This window comes from Perna viridis, chromosome 2 (assembly GCF_037379345.1).
Source record: "Perna viridis isolate PV_CMFRI_1.1 ecotype Kerala chromosome 2, ASM3737934v1, whole genome shotgun sequence".
Classification (NCBI taxonomy): Eukaryota; Metazoa; Mollusca; class Bivalvia; order Mytilida; family Mytilidae; genus Perna; species Perna viridis.
In genome coordinates, this window is record NC_142446.1 from 51,922,108 (window position 1) to 51,946,888 (window position 24,781).

Below are 24,781 nucleotides of genomic sequence, written 5' to 3' on the forward strand. Positions count from 1 at the left end.
ATTTTTGCGTACGTTCCAAATGCTCATTGGTTGAATTGGTGGTCTGTAACCTATAGCACGGCAAGTTCCGGGAGGTTCCACACTCCTTGTGGAGTCTAGTTCCGTACCGGAAGATGATGATGATGAAATGAACACGTCAACGAAGAACATTTCAATTAATAAAAAAATTGAGAAAAAAAATCAGATATCTTCATTTCATTTTATGATATTTTTATACCTTTACTTACAAGAAATTTCATACGATTTCCTAAAATTTATGAAAATATTTTTTCGCTGCGGGATGAAAATTTGCAAGTTCCAGGGTGAGGCAGTGTCAAGGTAAAATCGCTAATCTCTTTTAACTCAATTGTTTTTAAATGTCTTCTATTTGTTAATACCAATCATCGAAATTCCAATATATTTCTTTGATTTATTCCCTATTTATTGTGATTAAACGGCACTGAAGTCGCTGAATTGGCTGGTATACACTGGTCACCGTGGATCTTCCCGACTTGTTTACAATTTTACTGTTTGCACTTCATTATGTAGTATGATACATGTACATCTAAACAGATCACCAAGATTCACAATAGGTTAAACTTATAAATACAATCATATTTAGACATTTATCCTCTTGTTTCTCGTGTTGGTTAGGTAATGAGATTTCTAGACAATATTTTTTCTACAGTCTAGACTCTAGTCTAGTTAGGTTGTCTTGTTTGTTCATTTGACAATATACACATGTATTAGACAAGGGCAAAGTCAATAAAATTAATTTTGTTTTGGTTTTAATCTGAACTGTCTCAGCAGTTTCTTGCCAGAATGGTATTGGTTGTCACTGCTTGTTGTCCAAGCATGCAATATTCAATTTCAGAGGATACAGGTGATGACTGGTCAGCTCAGAGTAAGAATAACTTTCATTTACGTCAAATTTGGGAGAAAATAGTTTATGGTAATAGTTATTTTACTACACAAAGAAAGGATTTAAAGGCTACAAGAACAAGTATGGTTAAGTAAAACTATGTCTCTGAATTAAAAATATCTGAAATGCTTCTATAGTATATGTATTTTTAAAAATTCCTAGTAGTGATTGATTCTGAAAGTGTCTGTTTACTTGGGCCCATTGCAATGTCTCTGATTTTTTTCCAGTAGACCTCAGTATAAATAAAGAACTTGTTAGAAACAGATGTGAATTTGAAAGTAGTCTATGTGTCTGTATGGGATGACAGGCTTAACAGTGGGCTGTTTCTTCACTAAGCTAGCACATTAAAAATCTGACTAACTGAATTCATAAGCGGCGTCTCTTTGATTGGTTATATCTTCTCATCTTGAAATGCAGGAAGTACCTGCTAAGGCTGTATCTAAGGCTTTTTTGTAGTGAGGCTTTTCTTTCTTATTTTTACCAGATTATTTCTTTTGCTTGAGACAAGTTCAGGCTGTCCTCTTGTAGCTCCACTATGTACATGTATCTATGAAATCTTCAATGGGAAATTGTAAGAAATTTGATGTGTTACAAAATGTACTTGTATTTGCACTCTTGGTCATCTCATATCCTGATACAGGAAACCTGACTGATGAATTGTTATACATGTAGATCTACAAAAATGACTACTAGAACAAATGACAATTTTAACACAGTAATCACAGCCTGAAATTTTCAAGTACTATTATGGGGGAAAATTCAATAGATCCCAAACGGTGCTGTTGGAATATCCTAGTACCTGTTTTAATTTTGCTGTAAGAATTTTGGTTAGGGGGGTTGAAGTGTACACTAATGTAGATGTAAAGTCAATAATTTGTGCTACATTCCAGTGTCCTAAAAAAGTTAAAATTCTTTTTGTAGAAAATATTATTTTACTTCTTGTACTTACATGTACATAATGTAGCTAAAGGAAAAAAAAACACCCATTTATCTCACTCAAAGGAAATAAAATGGTTTGATGATACTGCTTGTTTTGGCGTTAGAGGGTGAACCCTGAACAGTTTGGGCAAATATGGAAACACCACTCGAACTTGATAAAGCTTTGAATTTTTATTGCGATTAGACACCAAATTTTGGCCTCGCTATGTTTAACAGTGTATTTCAGTTCAAATCTTAACTTAAAAGTCTTTTAAATGTGGCGCCTTTTTACTTGTTTATTATTTACAGTTCACATGTAACCAATTCACTTCACAACTTACATTATTTTCCATTTAAATTTACTCATACATGTACATTGTATATACCTTTACAAATTGTTCAACATGTACATGTATAAATTGGTGAAGTAATAAAACTTAAATTTATGGCCAAATTCAGGTAAAAATATTTTCCTTTGCACCACTTTGATAATGTTACATGTAGGTCTGTCAAACTACATATACATGTACATGGAGTCTGTTTTCCTTAGTTCTATACATGTACATGTATGTATATAAACCCAAATGAATGTGACCTTCAATTTATACATATTACAATGTATTTACACAATTGTTCTATATGAGCAATCCAAATGCATTGATAGTTTATTTGTTGATGATATATGGTCACTGACGGTATATACATGTAACACTTTGTCTCCATCTACTTTCCTACCCTTGTATGAACTGCCTGTTTATTTCATATTGTCACTATTCAAGGCCAAAACATACAAAAATTAAACTTGATTTGAAAAAGGAATAGGATTGCTGTATAAAGACAATAACAGTATATTGACTAGAAATAAAAACAATATTCAAATTCCGATCAATTTAACAAAAACCTCACGTTTAAACCCAATTTTAAGCCTCATCACTTCATTGTTTTTATTTAAGTCAATACAACTCTGTTATTGTCGATGTACAAATGCATATATGGGTTTTATAAAACACTACAGTTGACCCCTCAGAGCTCTTACTTTTATGATCTATTGTTCAGTTCTTCGATTTATTTTTTAACCATGGCCAGGTACATGTACATGTAGATACACAGTGAAATATGTCTAACCCGAACTTCTTTTGGATTTTAAATTTGTTAGGTTTAGTCAGGAGTTCAGTTTACTCAAGTTCAAAATACATTTGAAATGATACGAAGGAAATTCCAAAACATGTCTGGTTTTGACAGGTTTTCAGTTTATCCAGGGTCTGGTTAATGCAGGTTTCACAGTAATTTTGGTTTAGTTTGTATTTCAAATTGTACTTGGCAGTCTTTAATTTTTTTTCTGATAATACAAGATGGTTTAATCTAAAAAAAATACCTGTACTTGTAAGAAAGTTATAATACACTATCATTTGGCTTGTAATTTCTAGTGTTTATTAGAAGATTTGGTGCAGCGCTTTTTGTACTTTTATGTCATACATGCAGATAACTTTCCAAAAGTGACAGTACTGGCACCATTACATACATATACATTTACTGTTACAAAATGTTCAGTACAGGATGTAACATACACAATGTACATGTATTTAAATTGCAAAATATTCTTTACAAGTAGTGTTTCAGATATCATATAATGTGTATAAAGAATAATATTAAATTACATTTGTACTACGAAGTTAACCTCTCTTTTAAAATAGACTTCATCTTTATTGGCAGCTCAAATTTTGTTTGTATGTGAAGGATTTAAGTCATATTAAAAAAGACTAACATAAAATGAGAATAGGTACATGTATGGTGTAAATGGTGTATAACAGTTTACATTTGAATATCAACAACCTAGGTCAATAGTCAATATAATGAGTAATAATAAGTTCAGATGGATATGATTAGAAATTCCATGAGACCGAACTAGAGATTTTGAAAATTGGGAGGTATCAGGCTATTAGCACCTCATTACCCCAATTTATGCACAAAATTAACATAGTTTTCCATCAATAGAGGGCTTTAGACCTCTGTAACACCCTGGACCTATCACTGAATTCCATATGTGTGTGTGAAAAAATATTTGCTGAAACATTTGCAAGAAAAGTGCTTAATCAATACAGTTCTCTTCAAGAGCTTGTAGAGTTAATGTACAAGTATGTAGAAATCCTGGCATACACCATGGAATATGTTTTTTATACACTCCTCATTTGAAGGAGTTCCGATATTTCACCATAATGTGCCATTATGTACCCCTGTCTGTCTTTCTGTCCATTTTAGGTCCCATTTTAAACTGGGTCCAAATGGTTCAAAATACTTTTTTTGTTTGATTTTAACCAATACATGTATTTACTTCATAGGTTTTTGACAGGCTGACTGACGTAAATATTCACTTTCTAATTGTTAATATCTATGACAACATACACAGTGAATCAGAAACCTATGCTGTTTCAAAAATTCAATCTCAGTAATACTTACAGTAAAAGAGTTTTTTCAGGTTTAAATGTGGTGTCCATTCTAGCCCCACTGTTAAATCAACCTTTGGGGTTGTATCAAGCTGCATCCTGTGGATCATTTTGTTTTATTATTATTAAATGCCATCAATGCTATATTTTAACCAGTAGTAAGACAACACAAAGCTTGTTGGTAATTTTTAACTACAGATTTATTTTACTTCATAAGATACTTTTAGTGTTAACTAATAGGATTACTGAATGACATATTTGTTTATTGTTGTTCAGTATGCATCTCTATTCACATTGAATTAAAATCATTACTTCAAGATTTATTCTCAACACAATGCACTATTAAAGGATCTGTTGTAAAAACAAGGTTTCAACATGCCAGACCATACATTTAGATTGGTGAAATAATTAAGTGGGTGGTTCCTGGAGTGATTATATTACATCATAAGAGTAAGCATAGATTACATGCTTAATGGCGATTCAATTAATATGAAACCTTTTACAGTAATTAAGTTATCTGTACATTCAATCCAGTGTGTATACTAAGCCTTGTAACTCATTGACATGTTTTTTTTGCCTGAAGCCATTCTTATTATGTGTATTAGCCAGGTCAAGGAGCATGTAAAGTATCAAGGAGAATTGTGACAAATTTCACACAGGAAATAGATATTTTACGGATCTTATTTTGGTGAGGTTGCAGTGGTGTTTACTTCTACAGATTTTTTTATTTTCTACAAATTTTGACTACAAATTACACTCTATGGATTGTGAATATCTCTAAAGTACCTAATGTTATAATTTCACACGCTGTGTGACACAGTTCATGATTTATAGAATACAGGGAAAAACATGGATTGTCATCAACTTGATTCAAGTTTTACAAACAGGTTTGATGTTGTGAAGGGTTACATTCTATAGCTTTTTCTGTGAAATATATTTTTGTAGCTTTGTGTAGAATTCAATTCAATTATTTCCTGGCTTTTCTGGTACATTTGTTTATTGGTAACAAGAGTAAAATCCTTTAATGCTAAAAAAATAAGTCTTGTTTCCTGCTACCAACAAGAAAAAATTGGGTACATGTACATGTAGGTATGGAAATTATTTTATTTTTCAAAAACATTTTACATTGAGTTCATGGAGAAACAATCAAGGCATTTAATAGTGATAGAGCCAAAGTGACCATAATCGATATTGAAATATAGAATGTAACAGGACATGACTAAATTAATTGTGGTAAAGATTTGTTTCTTTTTTGCATGTGAGGAGCAAATGATTCATTTTTGTCAAAGAAATTTTGGGGTTGAAATGTGAATTTTCTATGAAATAATTAAAGTAATTGGAAACCAACAGTACTGTAACTATGCATGTATTCAGGTAAAGATAAGAAATCATTCTAAAAAAAGTTGGAACATATAATGTATGTATCCTTTTTTTTTTAACTGCTGATTTATCAATGCTGGAATTCTTTCAAATACAGTGAAATCTGTCTGAACCAAAAAAATTTTTGACTGATGGATTTGTATGGATAAGGCAGGTGTTTGGTTTATCCAGGTTCAAAATGCATTGAAGTTGCTGTAATAGGACTTCAGATGATGCCTGGTTAACACAAGTTTCTGGTTTATTCAGAGTGTGGTTTATATAAATTTCTGTTTTATTCTGAGTGGTTTACACAGATTTCTGGTCTATTCAAAGCGTGGTTTACACCAGTCTGGTTTATTCAGGGTCTGGTTTACACAAGTATCTGGTTTATTCAGATTTTGGTTTACACAGGTTTCTGGTTTATTCAGAGTCTGGTTCACACAAGTTTCTGGTTTATTTGTAGTCTGGTTTGCACAGGTTTCTGGTTTATTCAGAGTCTGGTTCACACAGGTTTCTGGTTTATTAATAATCTGGTTTGCACAGGTTTCTGGTTTATTTAGAGCCTGGTTGACACAGGTTTCTGGTTTATTCAGAATATGGTTCACTTAAGTTTCTGGTTTATTCATAATCTGGTTTGCACAGTTTTCTGGTTAATTCAGAGTCTGGTTTACACAGGTTTCTGGTTTATTCAGAGTGCAGTTTACACAGGTTTCACTGTATATGATTTTTTTTCTCAGATGTCTGAGATTTCCAATGAAAGGAGTCTTGTGTGTTCAACTTCAATCATTCGACTAATACACTTACATGTAAATATATGATGAAAGCAATTTCTGTTTAGAAATTAAATGTTGGAATTCAGCAGTCACTAATGAGATGGTATAAATTCTTTAATCTTGGAGAAATATGTCTTGCCACCCTGCTGAAGCTATCATTATATCTCAAGAGGTACAATTAATCCTGCTCTAGTATCAAAGATTTTGTAGTATAAAGCATCATCTGTAATCTTTATTCTGCCTCATTTTTATCAAAATTTTACTTTTGACATGATTTTAATGGGAAAATGTTTACTTTCTTTCATCGTCAAAACACCATCTTTTCTTCAATATAAAAATTCTCACTCATTTCATGGCCAACTAATGTCAGTAAGATAAACATGATTTATTTTTTACATAATAAGTGGAAAGGAGCATTGTTCTATGGACTTTCTCTTTGGCACATTGGTTGCAGTATATCAAATACTCTACTTAATAAACATTGCTATTATTCTTGGCAGTGGGTGTAAATGGTGTCCATTATTAGAAAAATGTGCTATCTATTGAGTAAGCTGTGATTTGAAATATACCATAGTTAATTATAATATGAAAGGAAGGCAGTGCAGACTTGTGGACTATGGATAATTTTATACAAGTATTTCTTGAAATATCATGTTCATGAAGTAGTGAAAATTGTCTTATGATTCCATCACAGTAACATTGGTTCCTGTGCTTTTTTTGAGAACTGATTGAATTGTATTTTGGCAGATTACTTCATCATTTCCTTAACTTCTGAAGAGAAGTTGCATTGTAACAAGTATTGTTCTAATGATTAACACTCCCATGTAATTTCCCTTGCTCACCCATTCACTCATCAGAAAAATATTTTTAAGGAAGTTGAATTAAATCAGTGTATGCAATATCATGTTTTATGGAAAACTGATCAGAGATATTTACCTCAACTGTTGGCCTCTGCCAATATCTGTTTTCCATAAAACATGATATTGCATACACTGTTAAATTCAACTTGCAGTGAACTGTTTACTAGTATTGACCATTAATAGATGTTAAATGATAAAGAGTAAGCCTAGTGATAATAGTAAAGATATTAAAAGTTGTTGTTTTTGCAAATTTTGATTGCTAATTTTTATTTATACTTATGTATGTAGACCACTTGTGTGTCTGAGTTTTACCATTAACTTATATTGTTTGGTCTGCTCAGAAGGTTTATTGTTATGTTGGCTTGACTCACACTATGAATCAATGTAATTTTGAAAAAAAAAGTATTTAAAAGATAGTATATTGTGTATTTTGTATTTTCCAGTATGTTGTTTAAGAAAATTCCAATATGCCACTCAAAAATATGTTGTACGTAATGTGTCGTAGATTTAAGTTAATCACAGTAAGTCATACATATGCATATCAACTCCCAGAGACAGTTTTTAAAAATATCATTTTTTTTCTGATCAGAAATGGTCAAAACCATTATAACAGCCACATTTATTACTCTTAAGTTTAGAAATCTATTTATGGAAAGATACAATCTATGCAGGTATTGTTCTTATTTATAGTGCATATTTTATGAAATGCATGTAATGCTTTACTTAAGTATACATATTAGTACAGTTCATGCACATGTACAAATGTAAAAACTGTACAAATGTACAAACCGGTAACTTTATTCAGCAATGTGAAGATTTACCTTTCTTCCCTTGAATTTGTATTTTAGTAGACAATGCTATTATTTACAGTGACATGTACAAATTTGTCACCTAATGTATCCCTATACAGTAATATTCTGACATTTATTGGTTTATCAGGATAATATCTGGTGAAACTGTCTGGGAAATCTCTGGTGAAAAAAATTAATGAAGGGGCTAACACATCTTAGGTGTAGTTTTAAGAGTGAACTAAGTACCATTGTGGTTTAGTTGACAATGTTTCATTCAAATCCTTATTATTCATGTGTATTTTTTTTTTTTGTAAAACGACATGATAAAACCGTCTTGGAATTCATTTCCTTCAAGTTTTTCCCCTCAGTACAAAACATTTCCATAGGTTTTGTGTAAATGTCATAGATTTAGATGTTCATGTGCATTCACTAAAATGCAACTTTCATAAGATCAAAAATGTGATAATGTGTTAAGTAGCAGTCCTTGTAAGAATCATGCAAATTCTGTTATATGTTATACACTCCAAAAAAAGGCTACACATTTTTATTTTTGTTATTAAGTTGCTTATACATGTATGTCTAAATGATGAAATGTATAATTATTCATTCTAATCTGCCTCCTCTTAGGAGATGATCCACATTTAAAATTCAACAGTTTCTATTGTATTTTAGTGTCATTTACAGAGTTATCTCCCTTAATTTAAAATTCTACAGTGCGTTCTATATAATTTTTACCTGTTATGAACAAAGGTTTTATGAGGGCCCACATGTAATTTTCTGTTTACTTAAGCATTTTTAGCAAAATATCAAAAATAAAAATTTGTAGGCTTTCCAACCATGAATCACATTTTACATGATTCTTAGATAGAGTGCTACCTAAATCTTGTTTGTGTTGTCAGATGACAATAAGCAATGATACCGGTATACTGAATAGTACCACATTGTGTAACTCTCATTTACTCTTGATTTCTGGATGTAATTATGTCATAATTTGTACTTAATTGAAATTCATTACAAAGATCAATGCACATTGATGTAGGCTGCAATTATGAATATGCTAATAAATGGATTGCATATGTCACATTAAAAACTTTGAAGTAAAACACATTGTGACGGGTGATTTATTGTTGATGTTTGATCGCATGAAAACCATCTAATATTCGGGTTATACTCAGTTCTTAAAAATTGAATGGAAGACTACGTTCATTGCATTTTTATTTTAAATGGAATGTACATGTACCTGAACACATAAGCAGTGTTATTCTTGATGTTTAATATTTGTGGTACACTTGAGTCTGGTGGATTTATGTTCTTTGATGAAGAATAAAAAATACCTAACGTTTCATTGAGTAATAAGTAAAATCATATTATAAGTATAAAAATGTTCTTACATTTATTACTGAATGATTTTCTTCTTTTTGATTACAGACCAATGGACCAAACTGAGTAATATGCTGCTTATGGTTTAGCCCAAAATGGGGGCAAACTCATCATACTTGGATTCGAATGGAGCTGGGGCTAAATCCCCACAGTTCCCAAGACTTGGACATCAGTATACTGTGTCAGATTCTGATATTAGTGTTAGAGAAAAGAAGAAGAAAGCATCTAAGTTTGCTACATTAAGAAAAAAGTTAATTCGTTCACGTAGACACAGTCGATCTTTGGATTATGGTAAAGCTTTACGAGACCTTATTTCCTCATGGTCATTCAGAGATTTGAACTGTTTGATTCAGGAATATGAGGCACTTTCAGCTCTAAAAGAGCTCTCCATGGCAGCTAACTTGGCACGAGCACCTGCTAACTCGTTTAGACAGGATCTTTCAAGGCTGTTTGATACAAAAATGTGTACAGATGTGGACTTACTGTATCGAGGAGCTTGTTTTCCAGCTCATAAGGCATTATTGTCAGCTCGTAGCCCATATTTTAGGAATTTATTACGTTATCACAGTAATGGTTCACAAGTACCTGTCAAATTAAAGACTGTAGGAGTGGATGTATCTTTGTTCGCTATTTTACTCAGATATCTTTACACTGATTCTATTAATTTAGAGGAATTGAGAAAAGATCATAGAGAAATTTTAATGAAGCTAGCCGATGAGTTTGGATTACCTAATCAGCTGGAGTATGACCTACGAACTCTTTTGGATACTGGTGATTATTGTGACGCTTTATTAGTGTTTTCATGTGATAGTGAGTGCTCAGAGTCTTTATCTCAAGATCTACCTCCAGAGGGGGTGTGTAAAGCAAAAAATCTAGAACTACCTTGTCATAAATGTGTTTTAGCAGCTAGGTCTCCTTTTTTTCGTAATTTATTATTGAGACGTGCTAGATCAGGGGAAGAATTGACAGAGCGGACGTTACAAACTACTTCTTTAATCGTTTTAGATGAGACTGTGATTCCTCGGAAATATGCTAGGGTATTATTGAATGCTATATATCAGGATTGTGTAGATTTATCATTGATATTACGGGGCAGTGCTAGTATGTGTAGTCTTAGTGAAGCTCAAGCAATCGTAGCAGGCAAGGGACAAATGACTTTAGTTGATGAGGCAATGGAGGTCTATCAAATAGGGCAATTCCTTGATTTTCCCGTCTTATCACAAGGTGAGCTTTGATCCATCCTAAATTCAATTATACTGAAAACGTTTTTAACACTGAATAATTGATTGATAGTTGAATAATAAGACTTGTCACATGACAGATTAAAATGAGAGCCCTTGATTAAGGTAGTACATGTACTAAAATGTCATTACAATCTGCACCTGTTGACAAGGCCTGACCTACAAAATAAGTTCCCTTAACTAATCCATATGATGTTACTAGTATATTTATTTTAAAAAAAAGGTTTTCTATACAGAACTTGCATGTACCTAAAAATATGTAAGACATTTTTTTTGTAGTACTTGAATATTGTATCAATTCAAACTACATGTACATTTGTACATGTAGTATCAGGATTGCACCTTATAAGTTGATGAAAATACCAAATTGATTTTTTTTAATCAAACATGTACATTTAAGCTACAAAACTCCTAAACCAAAGCAGACTTATCATAGCCAAAACACGATATTAGTATCAGAAAAAAAAGTACTGAAGCTTAAAAATAAGTTTGTTTACACTGATATTGTACATGTTCATTATTAACTATAAAATATGTCTTCTGGCTTGTTTTAGGTTGTGAAGATATTATAACAGAGAATATATCTGTAGATAATTTACTCAATATATTGATCTGGAGTTCAGAACCTCATGGGTCTGAATGGGTTCATAGACAAGTTATACAATTCATGAGAGAGGAGTTTTTACAAATTATCCAGGCTCCTGTCTTCTATGAACTGACCAAAGAACATTTGCTAGATGTCCTATGTTCAGATTTCCTGCAGGTAAGGCAAAACAAATGATATTCTTGTTTCCCACTACTAGTAAGAAAATATAGGGTTCATGTAGGTACATGTAGGTGGAGAAATTATTTTATTTTTTAAAAACATAGATTGAGTTAATGGGGAAACGATCTATTGGGCCAAAATGGCCATGATGTTAATGATAGCCACAACAATGGGTAGGTAGGGTTGCCAGAAATATACATTATTTTTTTTGGCCTTGTGTCCATTGTACTATGAATACTCATTTTAGTAACTGTTACTCCAATTAACTTTACTTGTAATAAGGCAAAACCAATTATGGGTAGTCAGGATATGACATTTACGTTTTGTGGATCTTGCTACATGTATTTGGGCAAGTTATAAGTTAAGACAATTTTACATTGTACTTGCCTAAATTGAAATCTTAAGTTGTACTTAAGGTAAGGCATATGATGAAAAATACTAAAAAAAATTGTCGTGGGAAAAAAGGAAACAACCTTTTAATGTCTGACACGGGTAGTAAAACTAAAAAAAATGACCTCAGGGATCATAAAAGAACACAATCATAATGTGCCCTGTTAAAATCATAGGCAAAAGTGCACACTCACAATGTGCCCTGTTAAAATCATAGACAAAAGTGCAACATTGAATCATTTTATTACAAGCTAATTCAAGTTAATGTACATGTAAGCATACACTTTCTGGAATGATTTGTGGTATCCTTTTAAATTTGTGTACATTTTTGGCCTGATAATGCAGATGTTTATTTTTAATAGGCGGGCGAACTGGATATTCTGTCAGCTGTTCTGAAGTGGGGAGAGCATCACCTGGTGAAAAAGATTGAAGAAAGAGGTTAGTGGTCCTACAATCTGATGAATGAGTGTAGACTGGATAAAACCTGTGAATATTTAGAGTGAAAATGGCTAACATAGTCATACATCTTCATTTTATGATATTTGAAAACACAATTTATGTTCATGGACTGTAGTGGTATGTCATAAAATTTGTAAACAGCATTAAAAAACCACAATGACATTTGAAAAGGGTACACCTACACTTTATTGTTAAACAAAGAATGCTGATTAATCCATATTTACTGATGCACAAAATCTATCAATTTTATGTACTAAAAATATGAATTGTAAAGTTCCATCTTCAATTTCAGTAAATATTTGATAAAAATCTGCAGTTAACAAATTCTGAAACACAGTATATTGAAGGAATCTATTATCAAGGATTGCAGCAGTTGAAATGAAATTTTATTGATAGTGAATTGCATATAAATTATTGATGAAATCAATTAAATTACAATTTTATGATTTTTCCACTGGTGATATCACTTTAGTTTCTATGTAAACGAGAGTGAAAATTCAAAAATAGTAAAGAAAATGTTTGATTCAATATATTTTAGAAATTTTGATATCTGATACATCTACAATGTATATGATTGTCAGAAAATCTATTTTATAAGCATTTAAATAGAAGATTGCCAACTTTCGATCATTTAAGGTTTCAGATGCTTGCAATAGTTACAAGATAAGATCAAGATAATAATTTGGTTATTTGATGAAAAATAAAAGAGTTGAAGCACTGATGGATCCTGCAGCCCTTTTCACAAAAAATTGCAAGAGTAAAATTAGTCGTAAGTTGTGATGTCACAATACATAACTCTATTATGACATTATAACTTACGACTAATTTAACACTTACGATTTTTTGTGAAAACGACTGCAGGTGGTTCTGGGATTTGGAATCCTTCCCTTACGATAGAAAATTTTGTTAATTTCCTGTAAAATTTGGGTAAAAGTGAACTGGGAATCGCTTTCAAAAACTCTGCATCTCCACTATAAAGTTTTCTCTTTGACCAATGTATTGTACTACTTTGTTCTACATAGCTGTATTTTTTAACACTTTTTTTTTAAAGTTCAATTGTTTTAAAAAATTATGATTGAAATGCACATTGAACTCTGGGAAGTGATTTAGTGGAAAAAAAATATTGCAACACTATGTTCTGTGGTGTTCTATGTTTTACATGAAGTCAGTAATGCTTTGCAATGAATGGAAAATAATTTTAGCAATGCTATATGTCTTTTCATAATATACATTTCTCATTATATATATTTTGGAAGCACAGTTTAGCATAGCATAGATGTAAGTTTATCTGATGACCTTCCTTTTTTCAGAACCTAACTTACTCAGTCACACAGCACACAGTATCAGCAAAAAAGGTGTAAAAAAGCGAGACCTGAATGACAATGAATTACGAGACATTTTGTGTGATCTTATTTCATTGGTAAGAATTGATCATGTGATACCATATAACAATGAATGTTTGAGTAGTGCAATAAAACGAGGACTGATCAGTACACCGCCGTTACACATGTTGGGGGATGAATCATGCCAGAACCTTCCAGTCTCTACATGGATCCGTAGTAAATGTCATGGAACTTTCACCCGACCAAGATTATTTACTCCATACTTTGAGGAATCAAAGGTAAGGTATTAAATTGTCAGATGAAAAGTCCTTTGTAGACTAACAGGTTGTTTATAATGGAATGACTGTTATATTTTATTTGTCAAAGAAGAAATAACCTCATTCACATGATAACATCAGAAGTAGTATATTATCCTGTGAACACAACAGGCAATGAAGTAATTTCAATATTAAACATTCTTTTTAATTTAATTTTAATATCAAAATTTAATGATTAGTTTATCAAAAAAGTTGACAAGGTCACTGTCACATACAAATACTTTGTCCATGAGAGGATTGACAAATTTTTTTTTGTTTAATCAGAAACTTCTCAAATAAGTTTGTTGCTGAAGACCGGTTCCACTGTATATCATTAGTAATGTAACACTGAAAGAAAACAATAAAATTTACAAATGACTCGTAGAACATTACTTGTATCCCTACCTGTTCATGTAATAACATTGAAATGACACCTAAAGTCAGGGCAAGTCAAGTACATATATAATTATTAAATTTTCTTGTAAGGGACTGGTAATTACAGGAAGTAGTTTCTTAACTTCAAATACTGTAAAAGCTGTCAACTGAACCCTAATAACCCCCCAAAAAACATGTGTAAACCCAGATAATTTATACAGTCCCTTTATATCATTAGTAGTATATTTTATACTTTGATAAACTGAACACCTGACTAAAACCGATTTTAAGAAGGTAGACCTAGGATAAGGGACAAAACTCTTACAAAATGTTGTAACATTTGTATTCACTACTTTACATCAATCTCATGAAAGCATCAAAGTAACTTGCACTGATTTCAATCTGTTTCAAATGAAAGCTTGATAGGCTTTGGTGAAATTGAATATGATACAAACATATCACTAACTTCAAGAGTTTTGTCCTTTACTTAGGTTTACCTCCTTAAAGTCTGAAATGGTTCAGTTTTGACAGGTTTCACTGTAGCAGGGTCGGAAACTCACTCAAATTCTAGCCAGTCCTGAATACAATTTTTCGATATATTTACTATTTGGCTATATAGATTTTTGCTGAAATTAGCCAGCCCTGCCAAAAAAATAGCCAGTCTCAGGCTGGTGGGCAGGCTACTATTTCCAACTCTGACTGTAGTTACTTGTTTAATTTTGAACTTACTCAGATATGGTCAATATGAGTTCATGGTGTTAGATAGAAAACTGACAGATGTACATCACTACTGTAAATTTAAATTGATGACTTAATTACTCCCTTTTGTAGGCTGTGTTAGAAGAACAGTTGACTCAGGATCAGGACCATGAGGCTGGTAGGGTGAGGACAATACAAATGTCATCTATACCTGACACTCTGTACATGGTTGAGGATAGACAATACCTACAGAGTTATCACCCCTTTAGTTCTAGTACTAGCACTGTAGATATTGTTGCTGGCACAATACCTGGTAGGTGTAAAAATAGAAACTATGGTACTGTAACTTATTTAAATCAGATTCTAATAACATGTGAAATCTGTCTACTCACTCCTTCAAGCTATTAAAAAAAAGGTAGAGATCCCTAAGGTGGAGAAGTCAATGCTGGGAACACTTAAGTAACAGTCTTTGTAAGAATCATGCAAAATCTGAAAAATGTGATACACCCCTAAAAAGGCTACATATTTTTATTTTTGTAAATAAGTTGTTTTATGGGTCTATACTATGAATTGTGTTATTCATTCAAATCTGCCTGCTCTTAGGAGATAATCAACATTGAAAATCCAGTTGATTCTAATGTATTTACATTTTCATTTACAGAGTTATCTCCCTTAATTTTGAAATCTACAGTGCATTCTATATAATTTTTATCTCCTAAGAGCACAGGTTATATGAAAAATCACATGTTAATTTCTGTTTACTATGACATTTCAAACAAAATATCAAAAATAAAAATATGTAGGCTTTTTACCCATAAATCACATTTTGCATGATCCTTAGCTGGAGTGCTACTTAAGGATAATAGATGAAGAACAAGTTGCACTGCATATTGAACTATTAAAAAATACACAAGAAAAAACGAAAAGAACGAATCTCACTAAAAACTGGGTATTACTGTGAATGTACTTTTATTCATGATAGCAATTTTTGTATTTTTTGTATTTTAGGGAAAAAGGCCAGTTCATTCTTGAATTGTTGAATTTACACCTCTTTCATACAATTGAATGGATAATTACCATTTCATTGTGAAACAAATTTCTTGGTTTCCTAAACTCACAAAAACCACGAAAATTTGTATCCCACAAACTTTCTGCTCTCTATTGATGATTGGTTTCCATGAGGTAATTTTAGTTTGCCTGATATAGGGACCTAGATCATTAGATCTTGTATATTTTGCAGCAGATAGGAGAATTTTTAATTAAGGCATCAATTTTTGTATGAATTCTGTTTCTTTTCCAGTGCCTGATCCAACCACAATGAAGTATATGATCCAGAGAGAAAAAGAACTCCATGAAAGCAAACTGACCTCCCGTGCTCTATCTTTACCTTACTGTGATCGTAGAACTGTTAACTATCAGATACAGTTACGTATTGTCAGGGAGTTTGGACTACCTGATAATACCGTGGAAGTTCTACAGAATAGTCACTTCTATCATTCAAACAATGCACCAAGACATCAACCTCCAACACCAGTTCGAACAAATCCTCTTCTACCTATAAAACGAAGACAAAGTCCACCACTGAGTAGACGTAGTCGACATGGCAGCCCACAAAAACCAATACAGATGGTTTCTCCCACTAGATCACTCAAACAGGTAGATGAAGATCTGTGTTTGAGTTGGTGTTTACTTACTCTAAAATGCAAACTGAATTTATAAATGTATTGCTGGAAATAGAATTTGAACTAATTGTGCGTTAATTGTAAATTAATTACAAGTGTAAAATAGATTAGCATTTAATACATGTAGTTGAAGATTATTTCATCCCCATGAACAAAATTTGGGGGTAAATAGGAATCACCCTGTCTGTTCGTTTGTCTGTCCAGACATCTGCAAAGGGAGATAATAATACATGAAAAAAAACATCGTAAATGCTACTCATCCTTAAACTACTCAATGGATATGCAAGAAATTTTATAGGAAGGTTGGACATTTCATATGAAAAATGTGCATTTATGAAGGTAGTAAATGTCAATTCACTGCAAGGGGAGAGTTTTCCAATTCATGATTTGTCAGGGGTTTCATTATTTTTTTGTAATGCAGGTACCTCTGTTTTTGTAGGAGATACTTTCCATCATTTTGTTTAATAAAAATGTATGAAATTAAAAAAATTCTGGAGGTACATGTACCTTTTAGTTGTTCTGAAGGGTAAAAGTACCTGGTACCACCTCTTAATGAAAGGCCTGCTTGTAAGTCCACTTGGAAGTGAGAGGGGTTCTTCATGTGAATACCAACTTGTTGAGATACTATATTACAGAAACAAAACTTTATTCTTCATAGGTTGGCCTTTGATTCTATTAATGCCAACTCTTACCTTTAATTGAATCCAACTGTATATAGTCTAAAATTATTTTATTTTTTAGCCTGATATTAACCCATGTAATGAAGGAAACTTGAGTGGAACCATGCCTGATATTGCCATGGCAACAGCTTCAGTCAGTCAAGTCCACTTGCAGGATGAGTTTGAGCTAGATATCGGGGATGGAGCAAGTCACCCAGGAACTATGTACATCTAAAGTCGATTTCAGCTGTTTTTTTTTTTTTTTTTTTTTTTTGGTTGATAGTAGTTTAATTTTGTTATAAACCAGGTCAATCTGACTATTTGGTTTTATGTTCTGAAGATATTTATACATCTCAGTTCTATGTGTGTTCACAAAAAATTATAATCAGTCCATGACATCTTTTGACAATTAGTGTATTATTTTATCCAAGGATTAGGTATCAAATACTATTGGTTAAAGTAAACACAAGCATCGGTATGATTAGTTGTGATAGTTCTTACACTGATGTAGAATGTAATAGCATGGTAGCTTTCACATAGGCCAAGAAAAAATGTCTGTTTAAGGTTCCATTGGGTGGAAAAAAAGGTATGTAAATAGATAAAATCATTTTATTTCTTGAAATTATTTTATATTGACACTAATGGGAGGATTTCTTGAATTTAATGGAGCTCAACTTAAAATTGATGGTTTAGCAATATTACTTAAAAAAAAATACCAATAAAATGTGCTTGGATAGGTTGTGTAACCTTAAACAGACAAGTTTTTTCTTTGGCCATATTATACTGTAAACCAACATAATTTTGAAAGACAAAAATAATTGGTGACCCTTTACCTTACTCCATTAAGAGTTATCAATACACATCTGCATGACACAGATTATGTTGAAAAATGGGTCACTTTGAGGCTAAGATCCAAGGAAATGGGTCACTTACAAGCTAAGATCCAAGGAAATGCATACTTGATTTATTACGCCCCTTAGAATTAAGAAAATACTTAAAGCATTAATTCTTAATTTTTTTTACCAACTTGTCCCAACACAATGTTTTTGCCTCACTTAGGTTGGCCTTTTATTCTGTTATAGTGACCCCTAACCTAAAATTCAGGATCTCCTCCTGATTGTAAATTTTATAGCAGGAAATGATGTTTCTAAGAAAATATGATGGTTTACAGTAGAGGGAGAAAATTGTATGTGTTCTAACAATCAGTCATATACTTCTTGTCTTAATAACTAAGAAAATTTCTTTTCTGAGTTCGTAGTTCATTTTATTTATTTTTTAATACTCTTGTCAGAAAGATTGACAATCACTCATTTCACACTGACAATACCTATATTTTTTTTAATAATAAAATTAGCTGTATTTTATGAAAAGAGAAATAAAGTTCTTAATTATTGATGTCATTTATTTTTTTCAAACATTTGAGGTACATTGTAAATGCTTTTTTCTGGGTTTAAGTTATTGTTACTGAAAAAGTTTGCAAAAAAAAGACCCAGAAAAAAACCTTTCAAGAAATATTTATTTTGCTGGGCAATAATTGAGAAAAGCCTTTGAGAAGAATCCTTCTTTACCCATATATTTTGTGGTTTACAAATGTTTAGTGCTACGAAGAGTACTTAATGTTTGTGTAATGAATATTATTATATGAATTATGTTGTTCTATGGGGTTGAATGTGCATAATATTTGGTATGATTGTCCTTAACCACACAGGCATTGTTTGAACACCGTGAAATTGTCCATTTTTGATACCCTTAAAATATTTGTTAAGGCCCATAAGTAACTTTTGATATATTAAAAAAAAATCACTTTTAATCAGAATATGTACTAAGTGCATGAGAATGTAGTCAAAGATGTTAAAGTATTGGTCATGGGTGGAAATAAGCACTCTCCCACTGGCCTATGGCAAGCAAAATTTATGCTCAGCAGGTCAGAGTTTAACAGAGTTTCCCCTTCTGCACTCCTAATTTTGTATGTTTTTTTTGTTCAACATATCATAAGTGCAGGTATACTTCACTCTGGGCCAGTTCAGTTTCTTTTGACCAGATTGACATTTTTTTTTATTTCCATTCCTGTAGTTGTGATACGGTGGGCACAAATATCTTTTTATCTGCTACATTTTTCACTAGTAAACTCAATTTACAGCCATCAAAATCTCACTTGATATGTCCAATCCAAAGGTTTTGATACAGTCTTGTTTTTTTTTATTTATTGAGAAGCAAGTGATAATTTTTTTGGTGGTACGGTGAAGTTATATTTTTTTAGGTACAGTAAAACCTGTGTAAACATGACCTCTTTTGGACTGTAGCAATTTTTTGGTTTCCTCAGTTTCAAAATACTTCTTATTTGATATGAAGGGACTTCACAATGTGTCTGGTTTAGACAGGTTTTGGGTTTATACACTGTTTTATTACTGGTGTATAAAACCAAAACCTGTCTAAACCAGACACATTATGAAGTAGATACGGTTCACTGTACTACATACTGCTGAAAAGCAGACGTACAAATAAAAGAAAAAGTTACAAGATTAAATGTATTGTTTTCATCTGTAGAGATGACATGCATGAATTTATTGACCTTTAAAATCAAACTCAAACTTATTGTTATGATTTGTATATAGTTTAGTTTATGATTATTTTAATAGAGTTCTACTGTTATCAGATAGTGCTGTTAGATTTATATTATGATATATTTATTTTCTCGTAGAAACACATTTTATGGTAGTCTTCAAAGATTGATGTCTCCTTCAATTTGTCCAATCTATTTGTAATTTTGAATCAATCCTGTGATAATACTAGTATGTAGAAAAAATTTCATTATTTCAGAATCTATCTGTATCTTACAATATTGGAACAATTTGTCATTACTCCATTTATTCAGTTCTGCAATTCATTTGTAATTTTTTTTTTTTTTTCAAATTTTGAAGAGACAAGTTTCAAGAAGTTTTTTGATTATAAAATATTAAAAATAATCAATATGTTTGTCAGAATTCATGGATCTCCCAAAGTGAATTATACTACAAACTTCTTGCATATGTAACTGATTATGAGCTAGTTTTTTCAAAATGTGTTTTTTTATGATTTTTTTTTTGAGAATTGTGGTATATAGTGGAAGGGCTATTTTTGTGGGTTGTCAACTTTCATGTTTTATCATGGTCAATGAATTCAAATTTCAAAGAAAACATGAAATTTTATTATAAATTAAAAAAAAACCTGTACTGTAATTCACAAATTCAAAATCTCATAAAGTAATGGAATTTTAACAAACCTTGAAAATTGATACATGCAAATATAAGTACCATACATGTTAACCTTCCAATATTAGGTGGACTCCCACAAAATTAATGAAAAATTAAGAATCTTCCAAATAAAGTTGTAAGATTTGTTGGAGATTTATAGTTAAAATTACTATATTTTCTGTGAAAAATGTTAAAAAAATTAATTTTTACCAAAAAAAAAAAATTTGATTAAAGATAAAAGTCTTCACCATGAGATAGTGTTAATGAGAGAAAATCTTCAACATTAAATGTTTCAAAGGTTAAGAGGTATTTTTTTTAAAATCTCAATCAGCAATGGTGTAAAATAACATGTGGCATAGCAGTCTTTATAAATATCAGACAGGAGGTAATTCATGCACATCAAAAACCCACACTTTAATGTCTTATTCAGAAACAAGTACAGACCACTTAACCAGTCCTTATTTGTCATTTGGTTGTTGTATCTTTTAGTTAAACAAAATATTAAAAATCATGTGTTGTATATAAAATTGGCACTTTACCAGAGTTGTAGTTCTTGATTTGGTTGATTAGAGTGGGAGCTGAATGTACGGTTTTCTCTAAAATACAGGCCCCAGTGCCACAAAACTTGAAAAATGACTGAAGTCTGAGAAAATTCTTTACTTATTGTGACGTCATAAATGTCAAATACTTGAATTGGAGTTATCATGGAAGTTAAGTATATTCTTAGACTTGAGTATAACTTTTATGGCACTGGGCCAGATTTGTATGATTTACTAAGAAATATTTCGCTCATAAATTGAAAAAATATTGTTTGTTTGGAAGGTTTTGCTGGATCATAAATTGTCAGTGTCTGAATTTTATATGGATTGGTACTTTTTAGCATTTGATCAATATACATGTAGTTACTTTTTTTATGCAACTATAAAACATCCCAACATTTACTCAAAGTAAGGTACTGTGAAAGACCTTTAATTCATGGATACAAATTTTTCCATTTTGCCTGATTCTTACTAACACCCCAACATTCACTCAAAGTAAGGTACAGTGAAAGACCTTTAATTCATGGATACAAATTTTTCCATTTTGCCTGATTCTTACAAACACCCCAACATTCACTCAAAGTAAGGTACTGTGAAAGACCTTTAATTCATGGATACAAATTTTTCCATTTTGCCTGATTCTTACAAACACCCCATCATTCACTCAAAGTAAGGAACTGTGAAAGACCTTTAATTCATGGATACAAATTTTTCCATTTTGCCTGATTCTTACAAACACTTACACTTTAACTACAAAAAGATAGGCCATGAACAAATAAACTATAATAAAATAATATTTTGTATTATAAGTAAGCTGTAGCAAATTATGTTTAGTTTATTAATCAAATGTGCAATAGTTGTTGTGCAGTGTAGTATCCTTTAATGAGTAATTAAGTAATACTCCAGGTAAGGATCATGCAATATGTGATTCATATTTGGAAAGCCTACATATTTTTATTTTTGATATTTTGTTTAAAATGTTACAGTGAACAGAAAACAGAAATTAACATGTGGCTTTTCATATAATTCCTGTTCATAGGAAATAAAAATTATATAGAATGTATTGTAGAATTCAAAATTAAAGGAAATAACTATGTAAATGACACTATAATTCAATAGAAACTGGTGGATTATCATGTGGATTATCTCCTGAGAGCAGACAGATTTGAATCACTATACATTTCATTGTATAGACCTATGAGGCAACTTAATAACACAAATAATAATTTGTAGCCTGTTTTAGGGTGTATCACATAATACAGAATTTGCATGATTCTTAGCTTGAGTACTACATAAGGATTGAAATACATATGTTTGAATTTTAGACCAGTTAAATATAACGGAGAACTCTGAGGCCTTTGTTCATTGAGATACATATCAACTTTTTACTTACCGGTTTAAATCTTATGATAAATGCTTCAGATGACTTGTTCATACATTGTATTAGTTTTATTACACATCTGCATATATATTGTGTTGACATGATATTATTTTGTGGAAAATTGAAGTCCCAGCATATTTTCCCTACAAATTAGTATTATATATCACATGTGATTATATTCTGATAATAATATATTATGGTAGATGTATGTTTTATAATAGTCTTGTCAACTTAAGAGATATCTATGTTGAACAACTGTTGTTTACTAATCAAAATTAATGTAAAACTTTATACAATTTACAGCTAGTTGAAATAGACCACTTCCAATTTCAATACAAACTTAGGTAGGCAAGTGAGTAATTTATATAGCTTTCTAGGTAGAAATTTGTCCTACATTATACCAATGTGTCCTACTGAACTACCACAGAACACCTGTGTGATCTTTTGGACACTGTTTTTATAATTTGAATAGCTGTCAATTATGATGGTAAATGGCAAATTTAAAGTTTAAGTTCATCATAATTGACAGCTAACGGTATTCATAATAAAGTACTCACTAGCCTAACTAGATTTGTATTGAAATTGGAACTGGTCTATTTCAACTAGCTGTAAGTTACTACTGGCTGTGGCAATGAATATACTGGTCTATTTCAACTAGCTGTAAGTTACTAGTGGCTGTGGCAATGAATATACTGCTCTATTTCAACTAGCTGTAAGTTACTACTGGCTGTGGCAATGAATATATACAGTCAAACCTGTCATAATTGAACCATTTTTGGACTTCAAAATTAGTTTGGTTAAGACAGGGTTTGGGTTTATAATGGTTCAAAATTGATACAAAGGGACTTTTTAAATGTTTGTTTTAGACAGGTTTTGGATTAATCAGGGTTTACTGTATTGTATATAACATGACTAATTATAGAACTGATCCTACTGCATTCTGAATGCTATTAAAGTAATTTAAAAAATAGATAGTTTGAAAAAAGTTCGGGTTTTTTTTTTTTTTTTTCAGCAGGTATAAAACTTTCCATTGTGTTATAGATATCATGTTTATTTTTTTTTGTGTTTGTAACTGAGAGTTTTTAAACTTTAAACAAGACCATTAATTCATTTCAGATATTTTATTCATTCAATTTTATTTACATTCATTTATGTTGCAGTAACTGCTTTTATTGGTTTTTGTAACATGAAAATAAATAAATTCTTAATCTCTTATATTTCAGTTTGTATCAATATATTTAAAGAGTATCATGGGAATATCGTAAATAATTACAGAATGTACTTTACAAATAGAAAGAAATGCATTTCATTGAACAAAACTATGATGCAAAAATACAAACCATTTAAAGTTTTAAAAGTAAATACCTCAGGCTTAGCATGAAGAAATAAACAACGGGTGTATGGACACATTTCATATTCACTTCTGTTCCAAAAAATTTCTTCAATTATACCCATTAAATTTGGGTCATTGGGCTTAAAAACAGAGACATTGCAATGGGAGCCAAGTGAACGGAAACATGAAATGAATACTATAATGAAATTTTGAATGATACATTACTATTACTATACCCAGCCAAACGTAGTGCTGATATATTATGTGGTACCATCCAAAAAGTGTGTCTGTCCGTTCTCCATTAGTTTCCGGATGATAACTTGAGAAACAGATGCGTGAATTTCTTAAAAGGTTGGCACATTTGTTAAGTACCGTCAAATACGTGTTAAGTTCAATGTAACTTTTGAGTTACGCCAATTTGAACAATTTGCCATCCCAATTTTTGGTATAAATGTGGCAGGGGTATTAAGTAATGGCCTCTTTTACAGAAATAGAATGTTGATTATGAAGCAAGGTGAGCGATTCAGGCTCTTTAAGAGCCTCTATTTTATTTCTGTTTTCTGTAAATGATAGCCTGCATATCACATGCACGGCAAAACAAATTAGTCATACTAAGTAACTGAATGCAGTTACTGAAAGAAATTCTGGTGTTGCACTATCAAAGATATGACATTGTTTAAGAAAGTAAGACTCAATTCACAAAATGAGTGTATTGGTTTGGAAGATAAAAAAACGAAAATAAGACATATCAAATACCAGTAAAAGCTTTTGGAGAAGAAGTTGTATTGCCTCAAATTATAGCATCACTTTAAAGTTCTACAACCACTATCACTAACTTTTCAATCACTATGGTGTGTTTATCTTCAGGCTCATGTGCTGAGGTATATTTCACTATTACAAAGGAAAATTTACACATCTGCCAAAGTTCTAGTTATACATCAGGAAAAGCTTCACACTGA

General features: G+C 31.5%; 1 protein-coding gene across 4 annotated transcripts; it reads left to right on the forward strand.

Moving 5' to 3' along the window:
* Positions 1 to 277: 277 nt before the first annotated feature.
* On the forward strand, positions 278 to 23,706 carry LOC148625714 (BTB/POZ domain-containing protein 7-like). 4 transcript variants are annotated; one of them, XM_088569424.1, is made up of 8 exons: positions 278 to 318; positions 9,475 to 10,650; positions 11,222 to 11,430; positions 12,186 to 12,261; positions 13,593 to 13,903; positions 15,128 to 15,308; positions 16,296 to 16,651; positions 17,419 to 23,706. In XM_088569424.1, exons 2-8 carry the CDS (start codon positions 9,522 to 9,524, stop codon positions 17,569 to 17,571), a joined length of 2,415 nt encoding a protein of 804 aa, XP_088425550.1. In that variant the 5' UTR covers positions 278 to 318; positions 9,475 to 9,521; the 3' UTR covers positions 17,572 to 23,706. The 4 variants fall into 4 exon arrangements, with proteins under 4 accessions (XP_088425550.1, XP_088425552.1, XP_088425553.1 ...); XM_088569426.1 differs by lacking the exon at positions 278 to 318 and adding an exon at positions 860 to 883; XM_088569427.1 differs by lacking the exon at positions 278 to 318 and adding an exon at positions 5,000 to 5,150.
* The last annotated feature ends 1,075 nt before the right edge of the window (positions 23,707 to 24,781 follow it).

Bases quoted from the DNA above. Each gene is read 5' to 3' on its own strand.
- LOC148625714 (XM_088569424.1), top strand. From the start codon at position 9,522: ATGGGGGCAAACTCATCATACTTGGATTCGAATGGAGCTGGGGCTAAA. The intron at 15,309-16,295 runs GTAGGTGTAAAA...TTTCTTTTCCAG, and splicing joins TGTTGCTGGCACAATACCTG to TGCCTGATCCAACCACAATG. The intron at 16,652-17,418 runs GTAGATGAAGAT...TTTATTTTTTAG, and splicing joins CCACTAGATCACTCAAACAG to CCTGATATTAACCCATGTAA.